This window comes from Balaenoptera musculus, chromosome 10 (assembly GCF_009873245.2).
Source record: "Balaenoptera musculus isolate JJ_BM4_2016_0621 chromosome 10, mBalMus1.pri.v3, whole genome shotgun sequence".
Lineage (NCBI taxonomy): Eukaryota > Metazoa > Chordata > Mammalia > Artiodactyla > Balaenopteridae > Balaenoptera > Balaenoptera musculus.
Window position 1 is genome coordinate 1,453,022 of NC_045794.1, and position 24,892 is coordinate 1,477,913.

The window sequence follows — 24,892 nt, forward strand, 5'->3', positions numbered from 1 at the left end:
GGCTACTGTGACTAGTGCCGCTGTGCGCATTCGTGCGCGGGTGCTGGTCCGAGAGTCTGTCCCCAGCTCTCGCGGGTGGACCCCGGGAGTGGACCTTACGGGGCCTCTGGCCTCCTTCCCCCGCTGACTCTCCCCTTCCCGTCCCCGGCCTCAGAATCTGGTCGAGGCTGCTGAGGAGGCCGACCTGAACCACGAATTCAACGAATCCCTGGTGGTGAGTCCTCCCGCTCCCACAGCCCTGGGAGGTACGGTGACTAATGTCCCAACGCCCCGGGGCTGGGGTCACCTGAGGATGGGACATGGGGTGGGAATTGCACAGGCCCGGCTCTATCTTTCAATGTGCACAGGTTTGTACGAAGCTGTAGAGGTTTGATTCTGAACCACCGTGAGAATTTGAGGAGACATTTATGGCTGGCCGGAGGCCAGGCTGCAGGACCCCCATTTTGGTCCCCCAGGAGCCCTCCCCCTCCTGCAAGATCTCGGGGTGCTGGCCAGGCTGCCTCCGTCTGTCCCGCTCTCCCTGAATCTGTGTCCGCCTGTCAGTCTCCAACGCTGGCTGCGTCCACACACGCCCAAGTGGGGACTGAAGCCGTAATCGAGACACTTTACACCAAAACCCAGAAGAATCAACCATCCGATCCAATGTCTGGAGGGATATTTGCCCCGAATCAGTGATCGTGGCCGGAATCCTCCGCCAGTGTGGACACGGCGGTCAGTCTGTCCGATATCCATCACGTGTGACGCTCTCTCTCTCCCCTTCCCCTCCCTGGGCCCCCTGCCCTCCCGTCTCCTCGGTGTCACCCTAGTTTGACTATTACAACTCCGACCTCATCAATGAGAAGGACGCAAGCGGCGCCTACGTGGAGCTGGGGGCCGAGTTCATCCTGGAGGCCAACGCGCACTTCAGTGGCCTGCTGGTGAACACGTCTCTGAGCAGCGTGCAGCTGCCCACCAATGTCTACAACAAAGGTGCCCGCCGGTCCCCAGCCCGCAGCCCCGCCTGGAGCAAACGGGGGGTCCCCGGGGAGGGGGAGGGGGAGTGCGGGTGTGGACAGCAGTCGTGGGTGGCGTCGCTGCAGGCTGTGTGCACACGAGTGTGTGTGCGTGTGTGCACGCGTGTTCAGCAGGGGGAAGACTGATCTCGTTTCCCCTGCACTTCCTCCCATAATCTTACCCTTCAGACCCGGATATTTTGAATGGAATCTACATGTCCGAAGCCTTGAACCCTGTCTTTGTGGAGAACTTCCAGAGAGACCCAACGCTGACCTGGCAGTACTTTGGCAGCTCGACAGGGTTCTTCCGCATCTACCCAGGTGAGGCCGCTGGGAGACATCTCCACGGTCCTCGGGGCTCCGCCTCTGGGAACAAGGCGACGGAGGCACTGGAGATGGACCCTGGTCCAGAAGCACCTCCAACCCCACCTCCATCCCCTTCACAACCTGATAAGCACACTTTCAAGCTGATGAAGGAATGAACAAATGATGCCTCGGTAACCAGCCAATAAATGCCCACCTGGACTCTTGTCCTGTGAGAAGCACGTGGGAGGTGGAAAGGAGGGCAAAGCAAGTCCGATCTTCAGAACGCTGCATCCTCACTGGAGAAAGGGGGCAAAGTCACTCATTCAGCAGCAGGGAAGGAAGTGTCACAGGCTAGCGGCCAACCCAGCAGGCAGCGGGGAAAGCTCCCTTGTCTACCAACGAACAGAAAACAGAAGTCCCTTCCACGGGGCCTCCAAGAGCTCTGCCTTCTTTTATTTCTCATTTAAAATAATTCACCACCGCAGCTCATGCCCACTCTTCTTATTTTAGGCCCCTGTCCAGAAAGCCTTAATATTGCCCTGTTTTCTGAGATAGGAACCGGAAGGTGTTACTGGCCAGGGTTCTTGGCCTTCCCCAGTCAATAGAAATTGATAAGAGGCCAGACAAGAAATTCAGGCAAGGCTTTACTGGAGCCCCTGCTGCTCAGGGAGAGTGAGAACAAACAACACGTTCCCTTGCTCACTCCCTGGGGGGTATAGGGGCGGGGCGAGCTGGTTCCTTATATGGGGTGAGGGTAGGGGTGTGTCCAGGGGTCCGGCTGGAGCGGTGGCTTAGGTGTTTTGCCCACCCCTTTCTGGTGTTGAGTGCAGGGGGCATGCCCAGTACCCTGCTTTTGCTCCCGGCCCTTCAGAAGTGGCAGTTGGGTTTTTTTGGTCTTTTTGTATCATGTTGTCCATAATTTGCCCCAGCTCTGCAGGCACACAGTTATTTTTAGTCCCTCATAGTTTCTTTGTATTCTGTTGCTGGAGGAGATGTCTGTCCAGGTGCAAGCACTGCAGCAACGGGTCCCAGGTGCCAGGTCCCAGCCTGTCTCAAAGGGTCCTGAGGACAGCCATGTGTGTCCCCTGGGCCTCTCTTAGGAGGAGTACGAAGCGACCTCAGGGCTCACCGGTTCCCTCAGTGGTACCTCTTGTCTCTGCCCAAATCCACAACAAGCCATTTGGTTCTTTTTCTGTTCTCTGGAGTCTTGATGAACAAGTTCATCCCTCTTCCATGGAAAGCCCTTCAAATGCTTGAAGACAAGGCCCATGTCCCTCAAGCCTTCCCCAGGGTGGAAATCCCGCCACCTCAGGGCTTCCAGAGCCGTCAGCTTGTGTGCAAACACAAAACTTGCCCATTTTTAAACGAGGTTGTCACTGTTGTTGCTGAGTCGCAGGAGTTCTCTATACATTCTGGATGTTTCCTCCCATTCTATGGGTTCCCTTTGCACTCTGTTGACTGTGTCCTTTGATACACAGAAGTTATTGCCTGTGCTTTCTGGTGTCAGGGTAGTGTTTTAGTTATTGTTTGCTTCTAAATATTTTTTGTATTCCCCTGTGATTTCTTCTTTGATCTTTCAGTTATTTAACAGTGTGCTTTTAAAATTTCCAAATACATAGGGATTTTATATTTATCTTTTTATTATAAATTCCTAGTTCGGTTGCTTTGCAGTCAGAGGACACAGTGTATGTGGTACTGATTATATGAAATTAGCTGGGATTTAGTTGAATAGCCTAGTATGTCATCAAGTTTTGTAAATATTCTATGTGTGCTCGAGCAGAATATGTGTGCTTTAATTGTTGGATGAAAAATTCTGCTTACGTCATTAGATCAGGCTTGTTAATCGCATTGTTTAGATTTTCTACGTCTTTGCTGATTTTATGTCTGCTTGACCCTTATTAGCCCTTATGACACTTTTTATTTTAAGTCTGTTTTGTCTGATATTCATAGAGTGATACCAGTGTGCTCTCAGTTGGTATTTGCCAGAGATATAGATATATATATATTTTACATCCTTTTACTTCCAATCTTCTATGTCATTTTGTTTTAGCCGTATCTCTTGAAAATAGCTTATAGCTTTTTAATTTTTATGCAAACTGACAACCTCTTTTACCGTTTCGCAAGTTAAGCACATTTCCATGTATGATGTTGATATATTCGGACATGCTATTATCTTATTTTTTTAAATTTTTACTCGTCCCTCTAGTTTTATGTTTCCTTTTTTCTTCTTTTTTGTCTTTTTTAAGGATTTATCTTTTTTGATAAATCTCCCCTACCCCCTTACTTCTCTTTTTTCTGTCAGTTTGGAACTTATTCCTCTTTTCCCATTCTTTTAGTAATTAGCCCTGCTATTTTATCAAGCATTTTTAACATGAGATATAACAATTAAAATAATATTTTCACCCTCCTTGCAGTCAAAAAAGGACTTTAGAACTCTCCCACTTGCACCTCCGCCTCCCCACCCTGATTTATTTTCATCGAATGTTTCCCTGTTTTTATCCCCGCAAATTAGATACTCTCACTGTTATTTGATACAAACATCCCTTGTTTGTGTTCCCGGGCGCTCTCTCTAGATTCTGGGAAAGCAAGACCATAGAAATGAACATCACTCCCATAAGACTGCTAGGCGAGCAAAGCTTTTTTATCGAAAGGAGAGCCGGTGCACCCGGGAGGAGGAGGGCAAGGGCTCCAGCTCCCTGCGGACTTCTAGGGAAGGGGTTAAAGGCCGTGTCGGGGAGGGGTGCAGGAGCCTGATCAGCTCGTGCGCAATTCTCGGATTGGTTGCCATCAAAGTGAGGTTTCGAGCCTCATCCGCCTGGTTTCAGCCAGTCTGGGGTCCGTGTGCCTGCGGTCAGCAGTTTTCAGCGGTGGTGTCTGCCTCCTGCAGAAACGACTTAGGAACGTGCGCAGGCCCTTCTCTGTGTCTCTCAGGGAACTGGGGGTTCGGTGACTCTGCTAGGTGGGGGCTTATCGCCCGCTTTGTCCTTTGCAAACCACGTACTGACATCAGTGGAGCAGAGACAGAGCTCATCGCCTACTCCTGTGGGTCTCCGTTCACCGAGCGCTTTGCTTCACGGGGCCTGCGGACCCTCTTGCCCGAGGCCGCCCCTCGGTCCTTTCCCACAATGGCCACGCTCTCGTCTGCCGTCTCAGCAGCGCCCGTCGTCCTGGGAGGACGCACCCCATGGCTCCTGCCTCGGCGGCCTCTCACCCACAGGGGCCCGTTTCTAACGCACGTGGTGGCCTTGGCTTGCGAGGCCCGACTTGGGAAAGCTTCCCTCGAGAGGGCTGACCTCTGTGTCTGCTCGGGGCTGAGGGCACCCCACCCGGGACCACCAAAGCCCTCTTCTAAGGTTTTGGTTCAGAGCCAAGCACTTCCGCCTCAGCTGCCCATCTCGGTTGCTGTACCGGGGGTCCCTGCAGACCCGCCGGGCACCGGGAGGGCCTGACCTTGAGGAGCTTAGTCTCGTAGCCAGATCACCTCCCCCCGCAGCTACCAGGAAGGGCGTGGGCACCAGCAGCGGATCCTGCCTGGAGGCAGGTGGGCTGCAGCTCGGAGCCCTGGCTCGCCCGCTCTGTCCACGCTCTGCTGGGCGGCAATGACGCTAAATACAAGGCACACCCCTGGGCCTCCCCGTCTAGGTTGATGGGAAGTTTAGCCTCACCGATGAGTCCCAGGAACCACATGGCTGGGCGGGGGGGCGGGGTCCTACCTATGAAATGAACCCGACCCTGGATTGGGGCCGCTGGGAGGTGAGTGTCCCTCCAAGAGCCGGCCTCCCTCCGTGCTGCAGCCTCAGTTCACAGGGGCTGACCTACTGCCCTGGGGGTCCTGGCCACGCGGGGTGTCAGCACCCAGCCAGAAGCGCTGGAGCAGCCTCTCCGAGCTAGCGAAAAAAACCAGACTTTCTTTTCCAGGCATCAAATGGACACCTGATGAGAGCGGAGTCATCACCTTCGACTGCCGGAACCGCGGCTGGTAAGCGTCCCCGGGCCGAGGCCTCTGGGGCCCGCAACTTTCTGTAGCCTCGGGTTTTGCCTTGGGTTCTCCTCCAGGGCCTGCCCCGAGCCCACCCCAGGGCCGCAGGTGTGTAGAACTAATCCAGCACAGGAGAAGAAAGGTGTCCTTCTGCATCCCTCTCCGCCCACCCCGTCCCCCTACAGCTGCTCTGCTCCAGCCCTGACCACATCTGTCCTCCCCGCCCCAGACCTCCTCCCAGGGCTCTGAGCTGTCTTCGCACCAACCCTCAGCCAGGCTCTCCCCTCCTTCCTCACCCCCCCTCTGGCAGATCTGTAACCCAGTCTGAGGGGCCATCCAGCTCCCTCCCTTCCCACGGCCAGCACCCCGGGACCAGGGCTGGCCCGAAACAAAGAGGACAAGGGTCACCGTGACCACTTGACCATTCGATGGGCACAGTCCCAACCACTGCACCCGAAGCGGCTTCAGAACGGAGTGGTTCCGGGCCTGAGAAACCCTGGGCGTTGACCTGAACTTTGAGCCAGAGTCTGAATGGAAATCAGGGAGACCCGGTCGGTTGGCGGTTTTGGCTCCGGCTCTCCCACCGTCGGCCTGTCCCTTCCTTTCTGCTAAAGGTACATACAAGCCGCCACGTCCCCGAAGGACATCGTGATCCTGGTGGACACGAGCGGCAGCATGAAGGGGATGCGGATGACCATCGCCAAGCACACGGCCTCCACCATCCTGGACACGCTGGGGGAAAACGACTTCGTGAACGTCATCTCGGTAAACTCGCCTTCCCGTTCCAGGAGACCCGTCCTCTGCCTGCACCAGAATGACCTGTACTTACGGTCACCTGACGCTTCGTGCTCTGAAGGACCCTGTCCCCTGAAGCTGGGGCTCCCCACCCAAGACAGGCTTCCAGGGGTCCACGGTTTCTGAAATTACGTGGGGAACGCGTACGTCCATTTCTCAGAGTTGGTAGATTTACTCAGGTTCTCAGACGAGCCTGGGGTCCAGTCCAGATGTGGGGTTATCTGAGTAGATCCCTAACTCAGCCCCGCCTGTGTGCCCTTGCCGGGCGCCACCGAGGGAAGAGCCTCCTCCATCTGCAGGATGGGTGATCCCAGGGTCCTACTTCCTTCCTCCCCAAATCCAGGCAGGTCGGGAGGAGGGGCCAGCAGCCCCTGGTCCTGCTTTCACAGCAACTCTCCTGAGGGTCGCTCCACCTGCCCCCAAAAGGTGATGAAGCGGGGGGACAAACAGAAGGCAACGGGAGAGGAGAGTTAGGTAACTCCTGGTCTCCGTGAGCCCCAGGGATGGACGGCACCCAGCTGGCCTCCTGGGAAGATGCCAAGGGCCGGGATTTGAGGGAGAATGTTTAGAGTTAAGGCCCTACTGTTCCCTCCCCTCTACTCAGAGAAAATTGCCACAAACCTGGGGTCCCCCAAGATCATATTACACAGGGGCCCGGGTGACCCCACCCCTGGCCCGCCGTGAGTTGCGAGCTCCGTCACGGGGCCCTGACTTTCCAAACTGATCCTGTGTGTTCTGCCCTTTGCAGTACAACGACTACATCCACTACATCGAGCCTTGTTTTAAAGGGATCCTGGTCCAGGCGGATCGGGACAACCGAGAGGTGAGTGTACCTGGCGCTGGGCCAGCACCTCCATCCAGTGGTGAGGGTGGCCTTGCAGCCGGCCACTCACACCCTCTCGGCTTATCCTGGGGGCATGTGAGAAACACCCGCTGCAGGGGTCCAGCCGTGAAAGTAGGGGATGGGTCCTGCAATCTCGTTCTGCTGGGCAAATAGCTCTGCGCAGCCTCTGAAAGTACGACCAAAGGGGAAGGTTCCCTGGTCCATGACCGGCTGACCCGCCCCTGTCCTCTTACCCGGGACAGCACTTCAAACAGCTGGTGGACAAGCTGATGGTCAAAGGCGTGGGGGCCGTGGGCCAAGCCCTCAGTGAGGCCTTCCAGATCCTGCAGCAGGTACGGCAGCTGGCGGAGCAGGGGCGCCGGGGCGGTGAGGGGAGATGGGGAGTCACGGCCACGTCTTCCCCGCAGTTCCAAGAGGCCGGGCAAGGAAGCCTGTGCAACCAGGCCATCATGCTGATCACCGATGGGGCCGTGGAGGAGTACGAGCCAGTGCTGGAGAAATACAACTGGCCGGACCGCAAGGTTCCTCCCTGGGCGGGGGGCCGGGGGCCGGGGGAGCGCCTCCTTCTGCCGTGTCCACGCGCCCCACCCCGTGAGCCCCAGGATGATGTTCCCACATCAGGGTGACCCCAGAGGCCCCGAGCGAGGGCACGGTAGAGACGGAAGACTGCCGGCTGTGAGCCCCGCCGGGCAAGCCTCCATGCCGGGCGGGCATCGCTCCCCGAGCCCTTCCTGACGCAAAGGGGTGAAAGTGCAGAATCCAGAGACCCGGCCCCAGATTCAGACGCAGACACGGTCAGGCCCCTCGCGGCCGGGACCTGCTGAGTCCGCCGTGTCTCGTCCACCAGGTCCGGGTCTTCACTTACCTGATCGGGAAGGAAGTAAGTTTTGCCGACCGCTTGAAGTGGATCGCGTGCAACAACAAAGGTGGGTGACGCCACGTGAGGCAGGGCGTCCGGCGGCCTCAGCTGAGTGCAGGTGGGAGGGCATCCCCGGACCCCGCAGGTGCTGAGCCGGGCCTCCCACAAGGGGCCCAGAGCAAAGGTGCCAGCATCCGCCCCCTTCCCGCTGAGACAAAGCAAGACCCATGTCGACTGCTCCCTGCGGGGCTCTCACCCCCATGACACCTCCCGCAGCGCGCCTGGAGGTGGTGACTCCAGTTCGGCTGTCTCTTCAAATAAGCCTTATCCAAACCGCCACACGGAAAACCATGTAGACATGGGCCCGACCTTTCAATGTCAGTCGTCTCTGATGTCCAGCCTCCGTTCCTGCGGCTGCAGATGAAGCCCGTGTGCTCTGTTTCTGCTCCAGACAAAAGGCAGAGGCCGTCATTTTCTTTAGATTAATGTTTTGTGTGTGGCAGCCCTCGTCTGTCTCTGGCCAGAACCCAAGACCCGGGCCTCGAGGTGCCGACTCGGGCTCCTCGATCCCAGCAGGACGTCCGAGTGCCTGCTGGGGACTGCTGGCGCTCCCGGCCCTAGGGGGTCGACGTGGTCAGGAAGGCCCGGTCCAGTCGGGGCGGCGCACCCTGAGCAGCCGTGACGGGACCATCTGCACCGCGCTGAGGGGCAGAGGGGCACAGGCTGCCCAGGGTGCTGGGCGAGGGGAGAGCCCTCCCGCGTTCGGGGGGTCCAGGCGGGCCTCCTGAAGGACGGGGTTCTAAGGTGAGACAGAAAGAAGTGGTAGGAGTGAGTCAGATGCAGAGAGCGGGGAAGGGTGTTCTGGGCCGACGGAAGAGCATGGTCAAAGGGTCCGAGACAAGAGGCACCCTGGGAATGAAAGCTGTCCCATTCCCCAGAGCTGGCGACAGTGTCCCGTGGGAGGTGACGAGCGGTCACGTGATAAATCATCACAGCCTTGTAAGGCATTTGCTCTTTTAAATACCGCCTCGGCTGCAGCCCCCTCCCCGTAACTGAGGGACGACAGCAGTCAGGGAAACGAGGAGGTGGGGCTCTCAGAAAACAGACCCGGGACAGAGCTGCCTGCAGGCACCCCTGAGGACAGCCCTGCGGGGAGTGAGGAGTGGCCTCGCGCCCTGAGTTGAGGCCCTGCTGCTCCTGGTACAGCGCTGGTGCTTGGGCTGGGGGGACCTCAAGGTTCTCCCAAGTCCAGGCAGGGCCAGGCCTTCATGTCCCCGCAGCACCACTGGCCTCCGGCTGCCCCGGGAGAGGGCAGCCTTGGGAAAAGTGGTGCCTAGCGGCCCAGGGCAGCTCCCAGCCAGGGGCCCGGCCGAGAGCCGTCGGCGGCTGGGGGTGTGCAGGCCCTACATCCACAGCCGTACGCCCCCGCCCCTCCACAGGCTACTACACGCAGATCTCCACGCTGGCGGATGCCCAGGAGAACGTGATGGAATACCTGCACGTGCTCAGCCGGCCCATGGTCATCAACCACGACCATGACATCACCTGGACGGAAGCCTACATGGACAGCAAGGTGGGGCCCCCAGGGAGTGAGCGGTGACTCCTGGGTTGGGAGTGGGGTGGGCAGAGCACTTCCTGGGGAGACACTGGGGGAGCGACATCTTGGCCCGGGAGCCCCGGGAGCAGACGCCCCCCCAGGGCCGCCCCCGTGGACAGAGCCGTCTGCTCCAGACTCATCCCTCCCTTTTCCCATCATCCTCACCTGCTCTGGGAAGAAAGGGGACCAACCAGTGGTTCAGGACACTACAGCTTAACTGGTGGCCTCCCTCGGGGCCCGAGTTTCCAAGAAGACCTCCTGTAGTTCGCCCCCATGCAGGACCAGACATGGAAGGTAGACAGTCAGCTGAGATGTCGGGGAAGGGGACCTTCCTGACACTCCTCAAACCCAACACAGACGCAGACCCCTGCTCCAGCAGCGTCGTAGCAGGCTGGGATTAAGAGAGATCTGGAGATAGTGGCTTCGATAGGAGAGGAGTGTGTTTCCCCCTCACGTAAAAGAAGCCTAGAGGTGGATGACGAGCCCCCTGGCCCCTTCCCGCTGCCCCCTGCCCCCTGCCATCCCTGGGGTCCACGTAGTCCAAGCGGCTAGTGGGGCTCAGGACGACTGCGGCCGAATTCTAGGCTTCAGGTGGAGGAAGGGAGGGGGGCACACCCCACCTTTAAGAGAAATGTCCAGGGGGTCTTACCTGACACTTAATCTGGCATCTCAGTGACCAGAACTTGTCCCCTGTTGACTCCTCAGCCTGTCCTCTTACTGTCTGAGCCTTTGTTTCTGGGCTCATATACAGATGGGCTGGTCCCATGGGTGCACCCTCATCCTTGGCATGGCTGAGACCAGAGGCCTGGGTGAGCGTGCTCAGGGGCTGGGCCGCATACTCGGGGGCTCTGGGACCCGCTCCGGCTTAGGGCTTCATTCGCTAAGTGACGTCAGCCCGGTCCCCTGTCCAGCCTCCCCCCTCCAGCCTTTCCCCCAGCTGTCTTCATGCAGAGAAGGGAAGCCTCCTTGGGGGTTTCTTCCTCCCCTTGGAAGGCGCCCCTGAGTTGTGGTTGAAGTGGTGACTTGGGTCCCCAGTCTGTGGGCACTGCCCTTCGCTCGTCGCCCCTGACGGCTCTCTACCCGCAGGCGCAGAGCCTGGCGCTGCTGACCACCGTGGCCGTGCCTGTCTTCAGCAAGAAGAACGAGACAGTAAGTGGGTGCTCGTGAGCGGCTGCCCAGCTTAGAGCTCCGGCCGCTGCCTGGCGTCCTTAGGCCTGCGGTTCTTGACGCGGCATCAGAGCCGCCTTGGGAGGGCGTAAGTTCAGGTTCCAGGCCCTGTGCCCAAGCAGCCACGTCGGAATCTCTGGGTCGGGAGGGGATGGGGCAGGGTCCGCCCTTCCCGAAGCTGCCCCGTGATTCTGTTCATCCAGCCTGGCGCTGACTCGCTGCTCTGGACTTGGGACCCTGGCTTGGGGATCAGGGCCAGAGGGGTCACCTGCCAGGCTTCCAGCAAGGGCGCACTGAACCTGCCAGCATGGGCAGGCCCTGGCTTGTTCGTAGAGGCTCTGGTGGGGGAATGTGACAGCCGTGCATCCTCCACCTGGCCAGGGAATATCTCCTCGTGGGCCCTGGGTGTTTCAGGGCCCCCCTAGATGAGGGGCCCTTGGGTCCCAGTACTTAAGCCTCTGCTATGAAAGTTCATATTTCATTCAACTTTGTATTTCATTTGAATACTACAACTTAAATATTAATACTGGACATTAATCTTCCCAGTGGCTGAGATTACTCCTGGGGCCTCTTCTAGTAGGTTCTAGATTTTTATTCCAGGGAGCTCTGCCTAAAATCTAACTGCAGAGCAAAGACTACCTTAGGTCCAAGTGGCTTCCTCTTCCGGCTCTGGAAAGGCTGTGGGTTCAGTTTGGCCTCGTGCATGGGAAGCCTGGTCCCCCCCTGAAGCTGGCATTTCCTTCCAGCGATCCCACGGCATCCTCCTGGGTGTGGTGGGCTCTGATGTGGCCCTGAGAGAGCTGATGAAGCTGGCGCCCCAGTACAAGGTGAGCCTGGATCAAGCCCCCAGGTAGGGTCACAGGCCCCCCGGGAGCCACCCCGCCAGGCTCTGGAGGCTCCCTGCAGGCAGTGCAGCCAAGCCCACAGCTGGGACGGGGCCTGCGGCCCCCCCTCACCACCGCCCCGATGTCACAGCCCCGGCCTATTCCCCCTCCCCAGATACCCCACCCCCCGGACATCATCCCCCCATCCTGCCCCCCACATCCCCCTCCCAGACACCCCACCTCCAGACATCCCATCCTGCCCCCCACATCCCACCCCCGGACATCCCACCCTTAGAGACGTTTGGGCACAGAGCAGGGGAACCAAAACTTGGGCCCCTGGGACGCTTGGTCACAGCAGCTGTGACGTGCTCTGTGGCCTTCGGCACCTCTGTCCCGTCCTGGTCCTCCTGCCGGCCACGTAGCGCCATCCGGGGAGGAGCGAGGTTGGGTAATCAAAGCCCCAGAGCAGTGGCGGGAAGGACGCAGGTGGTGACGTGCGTTGTTATGGTCACTGCCAACTGTAGCATCTGGCGCAGAATTCAGAGTGAGCGGCTGGAAGCTGCCCAGCTCGTTCACACTCGCGGCCGAGAAACGGGGCTGAGAGGCGGTCTTCCCGCCCGTGGCCCCGCCCCCTGCCCGGCCCCCGTCCTCCTGCACAAATACCCTCTGACCCCCTCCATCCCTGTCTTCCTAGCTCGGGGTGCACGGCTATGCCTTTTTGAACACCAACAATGGCTACATGCTCTCGCATCCTGACCTTCGACCCCTGGTAGGTACCGATCCTATTGCCTTGGGGGTCTTAACTGTATGCGATTTGGGGGTAGTTCATAAAGACAGTTAAAACAATGAACACGCATTCAGCTCCATTTAAGAACCCGATGGACTACAAGAAAAAAATTGTCATGGTCCCTGTTTTCACACTGTTTATGATCTAGCAGGAGAGACAAGGCAGAAATACACGAACTGGTAGCAGCCAGTCTCCAGGGAGCCTGTCATGAGTGTGCAGTGTCCCTGGAGGACCCGTCCCCTTCCCCGCTGTCACCCCCTCAGTCGTCCCACGCTCCGTCTTGGAGTCTGACCGTGTGTCCCCAGATCGCCAGGGGCCACCCGAAGGGTGTGAGTGCCGAGTTAACGCTACAAATGGCAGGAGGCGTCTCCCAAGAGGTGGGGAGAGAGCTGAGGCTGCCCTGAGGTGGTCTCCCTGAGGATGTGTTCCCGAGGGCTCCTGCCCCCTTCCAGCTCCCTCCATCCCAAGGCGGGGGCTCATGGCATTTTCACCTGCGTCAGGTGAGCTGCCGAGGCCAGGAGAGAAAGCAGCAGCCTTTTATCTAAGGTTCTGCCTCCCCGGCCGGGGGGCTCCCCGAGGCCTCCATCCGTGGCAGTAGTGGCCACACCTCCCAGTGTGGCTGTTGGGAAGCGGGGAGGGGAGTTGGGGTCCCAGCGGCGTCGCGACCCTTCCCTCCACCAGTCTCCTCTGGAGTCAAGGTTGGCACTGAGGACAGCAGCACTGAGGGCGCCTTTCCGAGCGCTCACCTGCCCAGGTGCCATGGAGAGACCAGCCTAAGCCACACTGCCGTCCGTTCGGGTCAGACAGACGCTGAGTGACCAAAGGCACTGATTGAGCTATTTAAGGGAACGCCAGGGGTTCGGAGTTGAGAGAGATCAAGGAACACTGGAGGCCACTCCTTCTTCCCAGTTCGGACTCTGCTGAGCAAGCATCTGAACCCATAATGGGTCACTGACCTATACCAGCGGGTCCGGGGTGGGGCAGCCCCAGGGCCAAGAAAATGACTCATTAGGGAAAGAACAAAAATGTTGACCCTGGAGGTGACTTTTAGAATTAAGGGCCACCGGTCCGAAACCTGTCTGTCAGCATCTATGTACTGTGGATGAATGAATATAAGGTCTCAAGCAACCAACGCGTACTGTGGGCCCATCGCACACCTGACCTAATCATGCTCCGAGAACGCTATCAACAGACATTTATGGTCCAGTTAAGGAAACAGACACAAATGAAACGATTAGAGAGCTACACCACGCAGAACATTATCCCATACAGCAAAGCCGACGCAATGGGATTCCTGCGGAGAGAGCGATCCGTTCATGACAGGGGTCGGGGAGAATGATAGTTGAGTTTAAAAAAGAAAAATAATAGAGGACACGCCTAGTAATAAATTACAAGAGGGGCCAGAGCCATACTTTTGGCCTGAAATCTTTCCATGTCAGTGCCCAAAATATGAGTAATGGAAGCGGAATTATGGTTTTCCTATGAGGGGCCCAGGATGACCTTTCAGGTATCCTCAGGGATTAGGAGATGGCAATGAACCAGGAGGGTCACTTCTTACTCAAAAGCAGCACAGCCCATGAACAGGAGGGCAGGGCAGGGCAGGGCTGTTTGTCATGAGAATAGACTTTCAACAGGCCAAGAATGGGAACATCATTCGAGCACAGGCAAGAAACTGGAGACACTTTCTTGAGAAAAGAGGAAACTTGCTGAAGCAAAATACACAGTGATGGGGGACTTCAGCCATTCAAGCATCTGTGAGGGGCCTCGTCCTGCTAAATAGAGACCCTCTGCTTAATTCCTAATGACCCTGATGATAAACTATCCTCTTTCCTTTTTTGATCTATCACCAAATTAAACCTGGGGAATGCTGCACACCTAACAGCAGATGACTTGACGATATCTCTCTTGGTGTCAGAGAGAGAGAAGTCAGGGCCAGAAGATGATAATAACACTCAAAGAATGTTGATGAATGGTCCTGTCAAGCTGGATGCAGGGCTTTATTGGGCTCTGCGGAATCTGTCTGTCCTTGGCTCTGTCTTTCTCAAAAATTCTATCAACAAGGACTTCCCTGGTGGCACAGTGGTTAAGAATCCGCCTGCCAGTGCAGGGGACACGGGTTCGATCCCTGGCCCAGGAAGATTCCACATGCCACAGAGGAACTAAGCCCGTGCACCACAACTACTGAGCCTGTGCTCTAGAGCCCGCGAGCCACAACTACTGAGCCCACATGCCACAACTACTGAAGCCCGCGTGCCTAGAGCCCGTGCTCCGCAACAAGAGAAACCACCGCAATGAGAAGCCTGTGCACCACAACAAAGAGTAGTTCCCGCTCACCGCAACTAGAGAAAGCCCGCGCACAGCAACAAAGACCCAACATAGCCAAAAATTTTTTAATAAATAAATAAATAAATAAATAAACTGCACACAAAAAAATTCTATCAACAAGATGAAAACACAGAAGGAGATGCCACGAGGTCTGGAAGGTATGGCTAATACATGAAGGGAGAAAATTAGCTTTCAGAAAATATTATTCTAAAACAATGGGCTGGAACAAAGAAGATGAAATATATTAGGAATGCATGGAAAATTGTGCAAAATACTCGATGCTGAAGCATAAGATGGAAAAGCTGTGATTTAACAGTGCATCATGAGGAAGGTCAAGGGAATCTAATGGGCTGAAAACTCGGTTTGACCTGTCGGGCGAGGTAGCCGTCCTGGATCAACAGAATCAGAGGCAGCGGTCAGAGCCGTACGATATTCTGGTCTGCACGGGTCACACCCCACCCCACACTGGTCAGACCCCATCTGAAATAGCGATTGTCCCAGGCACTCTGCTTCGAGAGTGACATTGACAAAACAGAAGACAATCAGAGGAAGCTGAGGCATCTGCAAACTGGGAATGTTTAGCTTGGGGAGGTGACGTCTTAGCCGTGACGAGCATTCCCGAAAACCCTCAGGGTTGTCGGGTGGAAGCTCTCTGTGTAGCTCCAGGGAGAGGCCTAGGACCCACGGGTAAAGTCACAAGGAGGCAGATTTCAGCTCTGCATGAGGAAGAGCTTTCTAACAACGAGAGTCCAAAACTAGGACAAGCGTACTCACAATGGGAGCTCCTTGGTGTGTGAGATGCTCTCCCCGAGGCCGGGAGACCATCTGACTCAGATGTGGGCAAGGGCCGCTCTGCCTTGCGGGGAACGTGGCCCGGACGACCACGAGGAATCGCTGAGGTTCTCTGGGTTATGACTGCACCAGACAGGCTTTCTGGAAGGGCTGGGGCTTGTGTTAACCTCCTGTCTCTCCCCCTGACTGGCCCACTCAGTACAGAGAGGGGAAGAAACTGAAGCCCAAGCCCAACTACAACAGCGTGGACCTCTCGGAAGCAGAGTGGGAGGACCGGGCCGGCACCGTGAGTGGGCGGCCGGGAGGGGGTTGGCTGGCTGGACGGCGGGTCCCGGGGCCACAGGCGCTGAGCTCAGCCCGCTCCCTCAGCCCAAAGCAGAAGCAGTGCCTCTAACGGGCAGCCCTCCCACCGTCCACAGAGAGAGCAATCTGTTCCTCTGGGGCTGAAGGAGCACACGTCTGTGAGCCACAGAGTCTGGGTGTGAGGGCGTTGTAGGCTGGCCTGGGTGTGGGAAAGCTTGTGTCTCAGGGCTCGGCCACTGTGTTCCCTCGCCCATCAGCCCACTGGGAGCATCCTCTGAGTGAACTCCAGAATTCCAGCTAAAGGGAACCTGGCAGCAGGTCTGTATTCCCACCTGTACCCTGCTTGCAGGAGAAAGCGGAAAACGCTTGTCCCCAGGGGCCACCTCCAAGCCAGCGCTCGTTGCCTTCGTGATCCAGTGTGAGCCGAGATTCTATCATCTGTGCTATTACTAATTCTATTCTCTTTCCCCCTGAAGCTGAGAACAGCCATGATCAACAGGGAGACAGGGTCTCTCTCCATGGACGTGAAGGTTCCGCTGGACAGAGGGGTAAGGCGCTCGAGGGAAAGACTGGGGTCTGCTCCCAGGAAGCGGCGTCATGGTTAACTGGGGTTGGCGGTGGTGACCAAGGACCTGGCTGAATTCGAGCTAAAGCCTTGAGAGCTTGCTGGAGCCTGGAGGGCCCTCGTGGGGGGCCCGGCCCAGCGGGCATCGGCCCCACGGAGCACCGGCCGGGGAGCTACCGCTCTCCAGGGCCTGGTTCCCGGGGCCGCAGAGCAAGGCAGCAGCCAGCCCAGCCCTTCGCAAGTCTTCCTTCTGCCCTACGCCGCCTGCCATCTGGCCCTTTTGTCGTTTATGGTGGAAAGGGGGAAAGTGACAGTTAATCTTGCCAATTGTTAGCAGCTCTTGTAAAACATGTTATATGGGAAGAGGTTGAAAAGAATTGCTACTCCGTAGAGCGATTTCCACCCATGGCAACCACAGATAATCAAGACGGGTCCCCACAGCTACGCCATTCCTGTCCCCACAGACCCGCGCATCGCTTACAAAAGACCACTTTGTCTTCTCGTTGAAAAGGTCCCACTGCGTTTGCACTGATGCTGCTTTGTCCCTTGACATATTTGCAAATGTCACCTCCTCCCTCGCGGCCACCCCCGCATCCCCCTCCCGCTGCCCATCGGCCTCTGCGGAGAGAACGCGGGCATTGGTCGGCAACAGTTAGACCCAAGTTCCTCCACAAACACGGACCTCCGTGGAAGCCTAACAGGAAAGCGCTGGGAAGGAAAGCAACTCTGCGTTCCTCTTAGATGCATGCGCTGGTTTTCCCTGGGACGCGTCTCATTTCTGTGGCATCTGCCTGCTGTTTATGAGCTCCAGGCTGAGAGGGGCCTCCCTCGGGCAGGCTGGGCAACACCCCTGATGTCCCACCAGGCCCAGCAGGTCCTTCTCTTGATCTGAAACGGCAGAGGTTTCTTCCACGCGCCTCCACCCTTATGCCAACCGGACTCCTGCTCACGGGCACCAGGGAGCTTCCACCCACCCGGCGCTGCCAGAGCACATCAGGTGGGACCTGCTTCCAGGCTACAATGTGAGTTCCACGCACAGGGCGAGGTCTCACTCAGACCAGCGCAGGAAGGGCTGTGGTTCGTCCTCCATTCTTTGCTCCCAGCGCCGTGTCCTCATGTGGCCTTCACGCTTCTCAAAGCCACCGAGGGATGGTCCTAACTGGATCCAGGCAGTCTGAACGTCTCCTGAAACTGCTGTCTATCCCTTCAAAATGTGTTCATTGCTGTTAATAGACCGTCCAGGTCAAATTTGCAATTTGACAAAGGCTTCCTGGCACGAGGTGCTCTGACATGAAGAAATAGGGTGCTGCTGACCGTGGTCATGACCGTGGTGGACAGTTTCCCAGCACATCGTGTTCACGCCTTACCTCTACTACAACGAATCATGATGACGATGCCAGCTCACATTTATTAGAAGCTGGACTAAGCACTTCAGAAGCCTTCACTCACTTCCCACACCCTGTGATGTACGTCCTGTCCTATCCCCATTTTACCGATGAGGAAATTCAGAAAGAAAAACTTGCCCAGGGTGACGTAGACCAGCGGTCCCCAGCTTTTTTACACCAGGGACCGGTTTCGTGGAAGACAATTTTTCCACGGATCGGGGCGGGAGGAGGATGGTTCAGGCGGTAATGCGAGCTGTGGGGAGCGAGGGGTACTGCAGATGAAGCTTCGCTCACTCGCCCGCCTGCCACTCACCTCCTGCTGTGCAGCCCGGTTTCTAACAGGCCATGGACTGGTACTGGTCCACGACGCAGGGGCTGGGGACCCCTGACGTAGACGATCAATCTCCAAGCCTGCGTGTTTGGGTCTGATTCTGACCACACACTCCCGACCACGGCTGTGCAAGGCCTTCCTGTAGGACAGGCCCTGACTTCTTCACTCAGTCTCCAGACTTAAAGATTTCCCGAGTCTCTTTAGAGATGCCTTTCTGTCCCATCTTTAGATTCACTGTCTTCTCCTCTCCCTCCACCCATTACATCATACTCAGCCCTCTTTAATCAGTCGTTCCTCTCTTTACTCTCATGCCCGGAAGCTACTGTGCCTGCCCGTGTAGGCGGGACACTTTGCTGGTACGAAGGACGCCGTGGTGGAATCCAGCCTCTCACTGCCCTGGTGATGGTGCCCCTCCCTCAGCTCAGCCTATGTCTACCTTATGGGGTCCTCAGCAGAAACACCCTTCAGGTCTAGGCCCAGGGAGGCTCTCTTAGAGCATTGTGGGAATATCCGTTATCATTCAAGCCATTCTCCTGGCAGGCCAGAACCTGCTTGGTCATTTTCTCCAGGGGATTTTGCATGCGTCCTTATTTCCCAGGGATTAATTCAGACCTTTCTCCATCTCCCCTAAACTCCAGACAGGCAACTACGGTGGTGCCGCTGAGGACAGTGGTAGCACCCCAGCATGATCAGAGCAGGACTCACAGACTCAAAAACCTGCGGGGCCAGATAAGCCGAGTTCAGGAATGCAAATGAGAGAAGCAGACAAGCCTCAGTGCTGGGGAGCCTGGGAGCCACGGCAGGCTGCAGAGTGTGGGCCCCTCGGAAGGATTCGGCTAGGAATCCATGCTGTTGAATGTGTGCAACTAACTCCAAAACTGTTAGAAACACAATCTGGCCCGGTGTCTAGGGTCTCCAACTTGGGAGGAGCTCACCTGGCCTGCAGGCCTCCTGTCTGCTGCTTTGACAGTAGGCTGTTTGCCGCGAAATGTGGGCCAGTGGCAGGTGCCATGATTTCTAGGCCATCAGCAGCATCCTCATCAGATACCCTGGGACACGTTTAAAAGAACAAACCAGAAAAGCAAAGTATCCTAGGGACCCTTTTGCTCATTCTCATGCTGTTTTGACAGTTTGGAGCAAATAATTAGCAGTGGGGGAGGGAGAGAGGCAGGCAGACGTAGTGGCTTTACCAGCCTTTGGGTTGTTCCAAGGACCCTGCTCACTCAGGCGCGTGTGTCCACACACCTGCCAGCAGCTGGCAAGGCGCTGAGGGCAGCTTCACCCCCACGTTCCTCCACTGCTTTCTAACCCCTGTGCGCTGGCTTCAGGGAGATGGGGTTAAAGTGCTCTGGGGCCCCCCCGCCTCACACTCACACACACACACACACACACACACACACTCTCTCTCTCTTTTTTCCAGCAAAGGGAGGCAGTCTATTAAAGGAGGAGATCGTCAGACACCTCTTTACTCCCAAACCTCTCCAGCTCTCTTCCTGTTAACAGGATTCAGGAACCACCACCCCCCTTCTCGCTTCCTTTTGCTTCATCCTTAAAAGATATCTCCAAGCTCGGATTCTAGCCATAAGTGAGTAGCTTGCATTAGACTAACCTTCCCATGGATAATTATAAATCTGGACAAAATATTAAGAAAAACACAAACATTCACAGACACTTGAAAGTGACCCAAAGCAGGCAGAAACAGAGATAAAGAGGCTTCAACCCTTGAATCAAGAGAAGTACACTGGGTGAGATGTACGCTTATATGGCTCTTTCCCCAAAGGGCATACCCCAGTCTATTAGGAATGGAACAGCTAGAATTCAAGCAGAAATCTGTTGTTATCATCTTGAAGTGTCAGAGAACAGAATTTGGGCTCCCAGAGTGTCAGAAAATGAGGGGAGGTACCCCAGAAATGAGGGATTCACAGGTGGGCTGGCCCTAACATATGTATGCAAGTTCCTCCCAAATTCCTGGCTGACCTTGAAGCTACACATCTCCAGGGAGACTCTAGGCAACAGCTGGAGAGCTGAAAGTCAGAGCAGGGACTTCACTGCTTCCTGTGGTCGTGGGGAAAATTTGGAGTCACACCAGGGTGGAGAGGCTCAGTAAACACCTTGGAACTTTCTTTGAAAGCACAGAAGAACTACACCTTGGGAGTAAAGACTATGTCCCAAGGCCAAGGGACTCACCCGAGACCTAAAGACAAAGTTGAAACAGACCCACTCTAACGAAAATGTCATCAAGTCTCTGCAAGATCAAGGTGGTCATCCATCATTTATCTGCTGAGTAAAACAGAAATCAACACTCCCTGGAGGAAGACAGTATCTACAACCTATTCTCCACAATAGCCAGTAGACAGAAGTTATCAGACACATGAAGAAACAAGATGATGTTTCCTTTCTTAGCAAAGAGTTAAGAGAAAAAGCAGTCTTATATGTGATCCATAGATGACCCAGCTATTGAAATTAGAAGAAGGACTTTCAAGCAGATATGATAAATATGCACAAGGAATTACAGGAAAAGATGGTCATCATGAGTGAACAGATGGAGAATCTCAGCAGAGAAATGTTTAGGATTTAATCAAAGAAGCAGAACCACTACAAGTGATATGAATATAGGGTTTTATTGTAGGGGGTAGACCTAATGAAATGGGGGGAGCTGGTAAAAATGTCTACAGAAGGCAGGTGTCTCTGCCTCTAGTCATGAGCTTGAAGTCATCGTAGGTTGGCAGCGCCAGCGATTGGGAAAGAAAACTGGATGAGATGTGGGGGAAAGCGAGAACAAACTGGAACCCATGAGGAAGAACAGGAACCCATGAGGACAAACTAAAACCAGCCTCTGTCTCTGTCTCCAGCCACAAGGACGTGCGACCTGCAGAAGGAGCTCGTGCCCTTCACCTGGGCCTGCACGCTCACTGGCTCAGATCTCAGAGAGGCTGAAGGAGGAGGCCCAGTGGCAGCTGCCCGTCCCAAGAAGGGAAGCCAGCAGAGCAGAGTGAGCTGCCGCAGGGCCCGATGTGCCGTGCCCACCTCCAGCGTGTAACACGGCCGCGGCTTTGCTCTCCCTTACGAGTCTCACGCAGACTCCTCATCTGGCCAGCCCTAATTTGGAACCATACAGGGAAGTGAGTCTGCAAAAAATGTAATTCCAGCTTAGCTGATTTGACACAGTGTAAAACCAGCACAAGAACCAAGTGGAAATTCTAAAACTGAAGAGTACAACATCTGAAAGGAAGTTTCTACAGGGTGGAATTAACAGCAGATTGGAGGGGAAAAGGACGGTGAATGTGAAGACAGATAGAAATTATCCAATGTAAAGAACAGAAAGAAAAGTTTTTTAAAAATTATTCCTCAGTTACCTGTGGGGTAATATCAAGTGGTCTAACATATGTCCTTAGAGTCCCAGAAGGAAGGAGAAGGGATGGAACAGAAAAAAGTATTTGAAAAACTAATGCCCCAAATGTCCTGGGTTTAGTGAAAAACGTCAACCAATAGATGCAAGATTCTCAGCAAAACCAAGCAGAATTAAAAAAAAAAATCCACACCTAAACACAACATAGTCTATCTGCTGTGAATCAAAGATAAGGGAAAATCTTTTTTTTTTAAATAAATTTATCTATTTATGTATTTATTTTTGGCTGCGTTGTGTCTTCGTTGCTGCGTGCGGGATTTTCTCTAGTTGCGGCGAGCGGGAGCTGCTCTTCGTTGCAGTGCAAGGGCTTCTCACTGTGGTGGCTTCTCTCATTACGGAGCACGGGCTCTAGGTGCGAGGGCTTCAGTAGTTGTGACACGCGGGCTCTAGAGCACAGGCTCAGTAGTTGTGGCACACGGGCTTAGTTGCTACGTGACATGTGGGATCTTCCCGGGCCAGGGCTCGAACCCGTGTCCCTTGCATTGACAGGCGGATTCCTAACCACTGTGCCACCAGGGAAGTCCTGGGAAAATCTTTTTTAAAAGCTAGGGGAAAACAATAGTAAGAATGATGGCTGACTTCTCATCAAAAACAATAACGTATGTTTTTAAATACCAAAAGAAAAAACTGTCAACCCAAATTTCCATATATAGAGGAAATAGCCTTCCAAAAAGAGGTGAAATAAAGACAGATAAAAGATACTCTTTTCAGATAAAAGAGATCAGAGTTCATCACTAGGAGAAATGCTTAAGGAATTCTTCAGGCAGAAGAAAAATGACACAGATGGAAACTCAGATCAACACAAGGAAATGAACAGCATTGGAAATGGTAAATACGTGGGTGAAGTTAGAACTTCATTCATTTCTTAACTTCTCAAAAAGACAACTGACTATTTAAAGCAAAAATGTTGACATTGTATTGTAGGGTTTGTAACTTGTAAGATACATGGCAACAACCGCACACAGCGGAGTTACCCCTTACATGAACAGATTAAAGGAAAACACCACATGGTCATCCCAATTGATACTGAAAGAGCATCTGACAAAATTTAACTGGGAACAGAAGGAAACTTCCTCAATCTGATAAAAGCCATCTGTGAAAAAGCTCACTTTTAATGATGAAAGATTGAACACTTTCTCCCTAAGGCTGTGAACAAGGTAAGGGTATCTGGTTTCACCACTTCTGTTAACACTGCACTGGACTTTCCAGGACCTATCTTTGCAATAAGGCAAAGAAACAAAATAAAAGGCACAAAAATCAGAAAGGAAGAAGTAAAACTCTCTTCGTTCACAGTAAGATGATTGTTTACATAGAAAATCCCAAGAACCTGCAAAACAACTGCTGGAACTAACATATAATTGAGCAAGTTCACAGAATACAAAGTCAATATTATAAAAATCAACTGTATTTTTATATATAGGAGCAAACATTTGGAAAATGAAATTATTTTTAAGTTCCAACTTCAATAGCATCAAACAATATAAAATACTTAGGAATCAATTTAACAAAGACATATACAACCTCTACACTGAAAATGACATAACACTGCAGAAAACATGTCAAAGAAAAAAATTAAATAAATAGAAAGATATAACCATGTGTATGGGTTGTAAGATCAATACTTCTAAGATGTCCATTCTCCCCAAATTGATCTATAGATCCAACACAATCCCAATAAAAAGTTGAACAGACTTCTTCTAGACATAGAAGACGGTGATTCTAAAATTTATATGAACATGCAAAGGACCTAAAATGGTCAAAACTGTCTTGAAAAAAAGAACAAATTTGGATGATTCACACTACCTGATTTCAAAATTTACTACAAAACTGCAGTAACCAAGCAGAATGGTATTGACATACGAATAGACAGATGGATTGATGGAATAAACTCCAGAAATAAACTCACATGTCATCAGTAGATTTTCAGTAAAGACACTTTGGCAAATCAATGGAGAAAGGAAAATCTTTTCAACAAATGGTGCTGGAACAACTGAATAAATGTATGAAAAAAATAAACGTTGAGACACACTCACACTGTACACAAAAATATTTGAGATGTACCATAGCTCTCAATGTAAATGCTAAAACTGTAAGCCTCCTACAAGAAAATGTAACTGAAAAGTCTTCACCACCTGAGGTTATGCAAAGATTTCTTAGAACACCAAAAGCACTAAACCTTAAATAACATTTGATAAATTGAACTTCATCGAAAGGCACAATTAAGAAAATGAAAAAGCAAGGCACAGACTGTGTCCAGACTGTAAAGAACTTCTCCAAATCATCAACAAAAAGACTAACAACCCAACAAAAATGGGCAAAATACTTGAGCAGACATTTCACGAATGAAGGAACAGACATGACCCACAAGCCCACAGAAAGATGCTCAGCAACTTTAGTCATCAGGAAGATGCAAATTAAAACTACTTTCATACCCTCTATCATGGCTAAAATTTAAAAGACTGGGAACACCAAATTCTGGCAAAGATGTGCAGAAACTGGAACTCGTACATTGCTAGTGAAAGTACAATAAAATAACTTTAGGAAATTGGCAGTGTTTTATAAAGGCAAACATCATTCACCATATGACCCAGCAATTCCATTCCTGGTATTTACCAAGAGAAATGAAAACACATGTGCACAAGAAGAACGTTCACAGCAGCTTTATTCATAATAGCCCCAAACTGGAAACACCACAGATGACCACCCAGGGGGGAACATAGAAGCAAACCGTGGTGTGTCCACACTGGAGTACTTACTACTTGGCAGAGGGAAGGAACACACTGCTGACACGCTCAGCAGCACGGATGGGTCTTAAGGACATTACCGACACAAAAGGATATGTGACGCGAAAACAGGGACACCTAACTTGCTGGGATGGAGCTCAGAACAGAGCGCGCCCATGGAAGGTGCGGGGATTGAAACCGAAGGAAGCAAAGAGATTGCAGGGGAGGCAAACATTCTGTATCTCCACCACGGAGGTAATTACATGGCTGTGTACATTTATCAGACTAATGGAATGACACACTTAGATGTGTGCATTTCACCTTTTTCTTCCATTAAAAAAAAAAGAGAGAGAGGATGGAAACAATTTTTAAATGCTCTCCAGTTCCAGACTCAAGCCAGCCCCACTTGGAGCCCATTTCCGCCCTCGCTGGGCCCCAGCTGCCCCATAGCTCCCAGGGCCTCCCCCAACTGCCAGAAGGTCTGCCTGAAGCAGCGGGGGCAGGGGGGCGTCATGGAGGAGGAGGCCCGTGCTGGGAACTGATCTTTTGGGTTTGGTCCGCAGCTGGTTTCCTATAGAAGCAAAACTTTTTTGTCACCTTCTCCCGCCATGTCCCCTGCAACATCTCACTCCAGTTTCCAACATGGAAGTAAAAAAGCCAGAAAGAGGTGAAGGGAATAAGAACAGCTCCCGAGCCCAGTACAGTGTGTAGCTTTCCCGGAAGCATCCGCTGTGTCTGCGGACGGCACAGCCGCAGGGCTTCGGAGCCCGGCGTGAGCCCTGCTCTTCCCATACCGGCCCGCTAGAAACACCCTCACCACCTACCTCCCAGTGGCCTGTGCAGGGGATGCTCTCGTTACTCCTGACTTACAAGCAAGAACTGCGATGCCCGGGTGAAGCCGCTTACCCA

At 53.7% G+C, this 24,892-nt stretch overlaps 1 protein-coding gene across 1 annotated transcript in view; it reads left to right on the top strand.

Annotated features, from left to right (window-relative positions):
* The window catches only part of CACNA2D4 (calcium voltage-gated channel auxiliary subunit alpha2delta 4), an 85,184-nt gene that overhangs the window by 9,028 nt on the left and 51,264 nt on the right, over positions 1–24,892 (top strand). Inside the window, exons 7-21 of the mRNA XM_036865812.1 lie at positions 155–214; positions 807–969; positions 1,182–1,313; positions 5,217–5,277; positions 5,892–6,042; positions 6,821–6,895; positions 7,159–7,248; positions 7,324–7,437; positions 7,764–7,842; positions 9,215–9,348; positions 10,459–10,521; positions 11,286–11,366; positions 12,058–12,132; positions 15,467–15,553; positions 16,047–16,118. Of these exons, the coding sequence (XP_036721707.1) occupies positions 155–214; positions 807–969; positions 1,182–1,313; positions 5,217–5,277; positions 5,892–6,042; positions 6,821–6,895; positions 7,159–7,248; positions 7,324–7,437; positions 7,764–7,842; positions 9,215–9,348; positions 10,459–10,521; positions 11,286–11,366; positions 12,058–12,132; positions 15,467–15,553; positions 16,047–16,118 (1,437 nt within the window). The remainder of the gene's footprint in view (positions 1–154; positions 215–806; positions 970–1,181; positions 1,314–5,216; positions 5,278–5,891; positions 6,043–6,820; positions 6,896–7,158; positions 7,249–7,323; positions 7,438–7,763; positions 7,843–9,214; positions 9,349–10,458; positions 10,522–11,285; positions 11,367–12,057; positions 12,133–15,466; positions 15,554–16,046; positions 16,119–24,892) is intronic.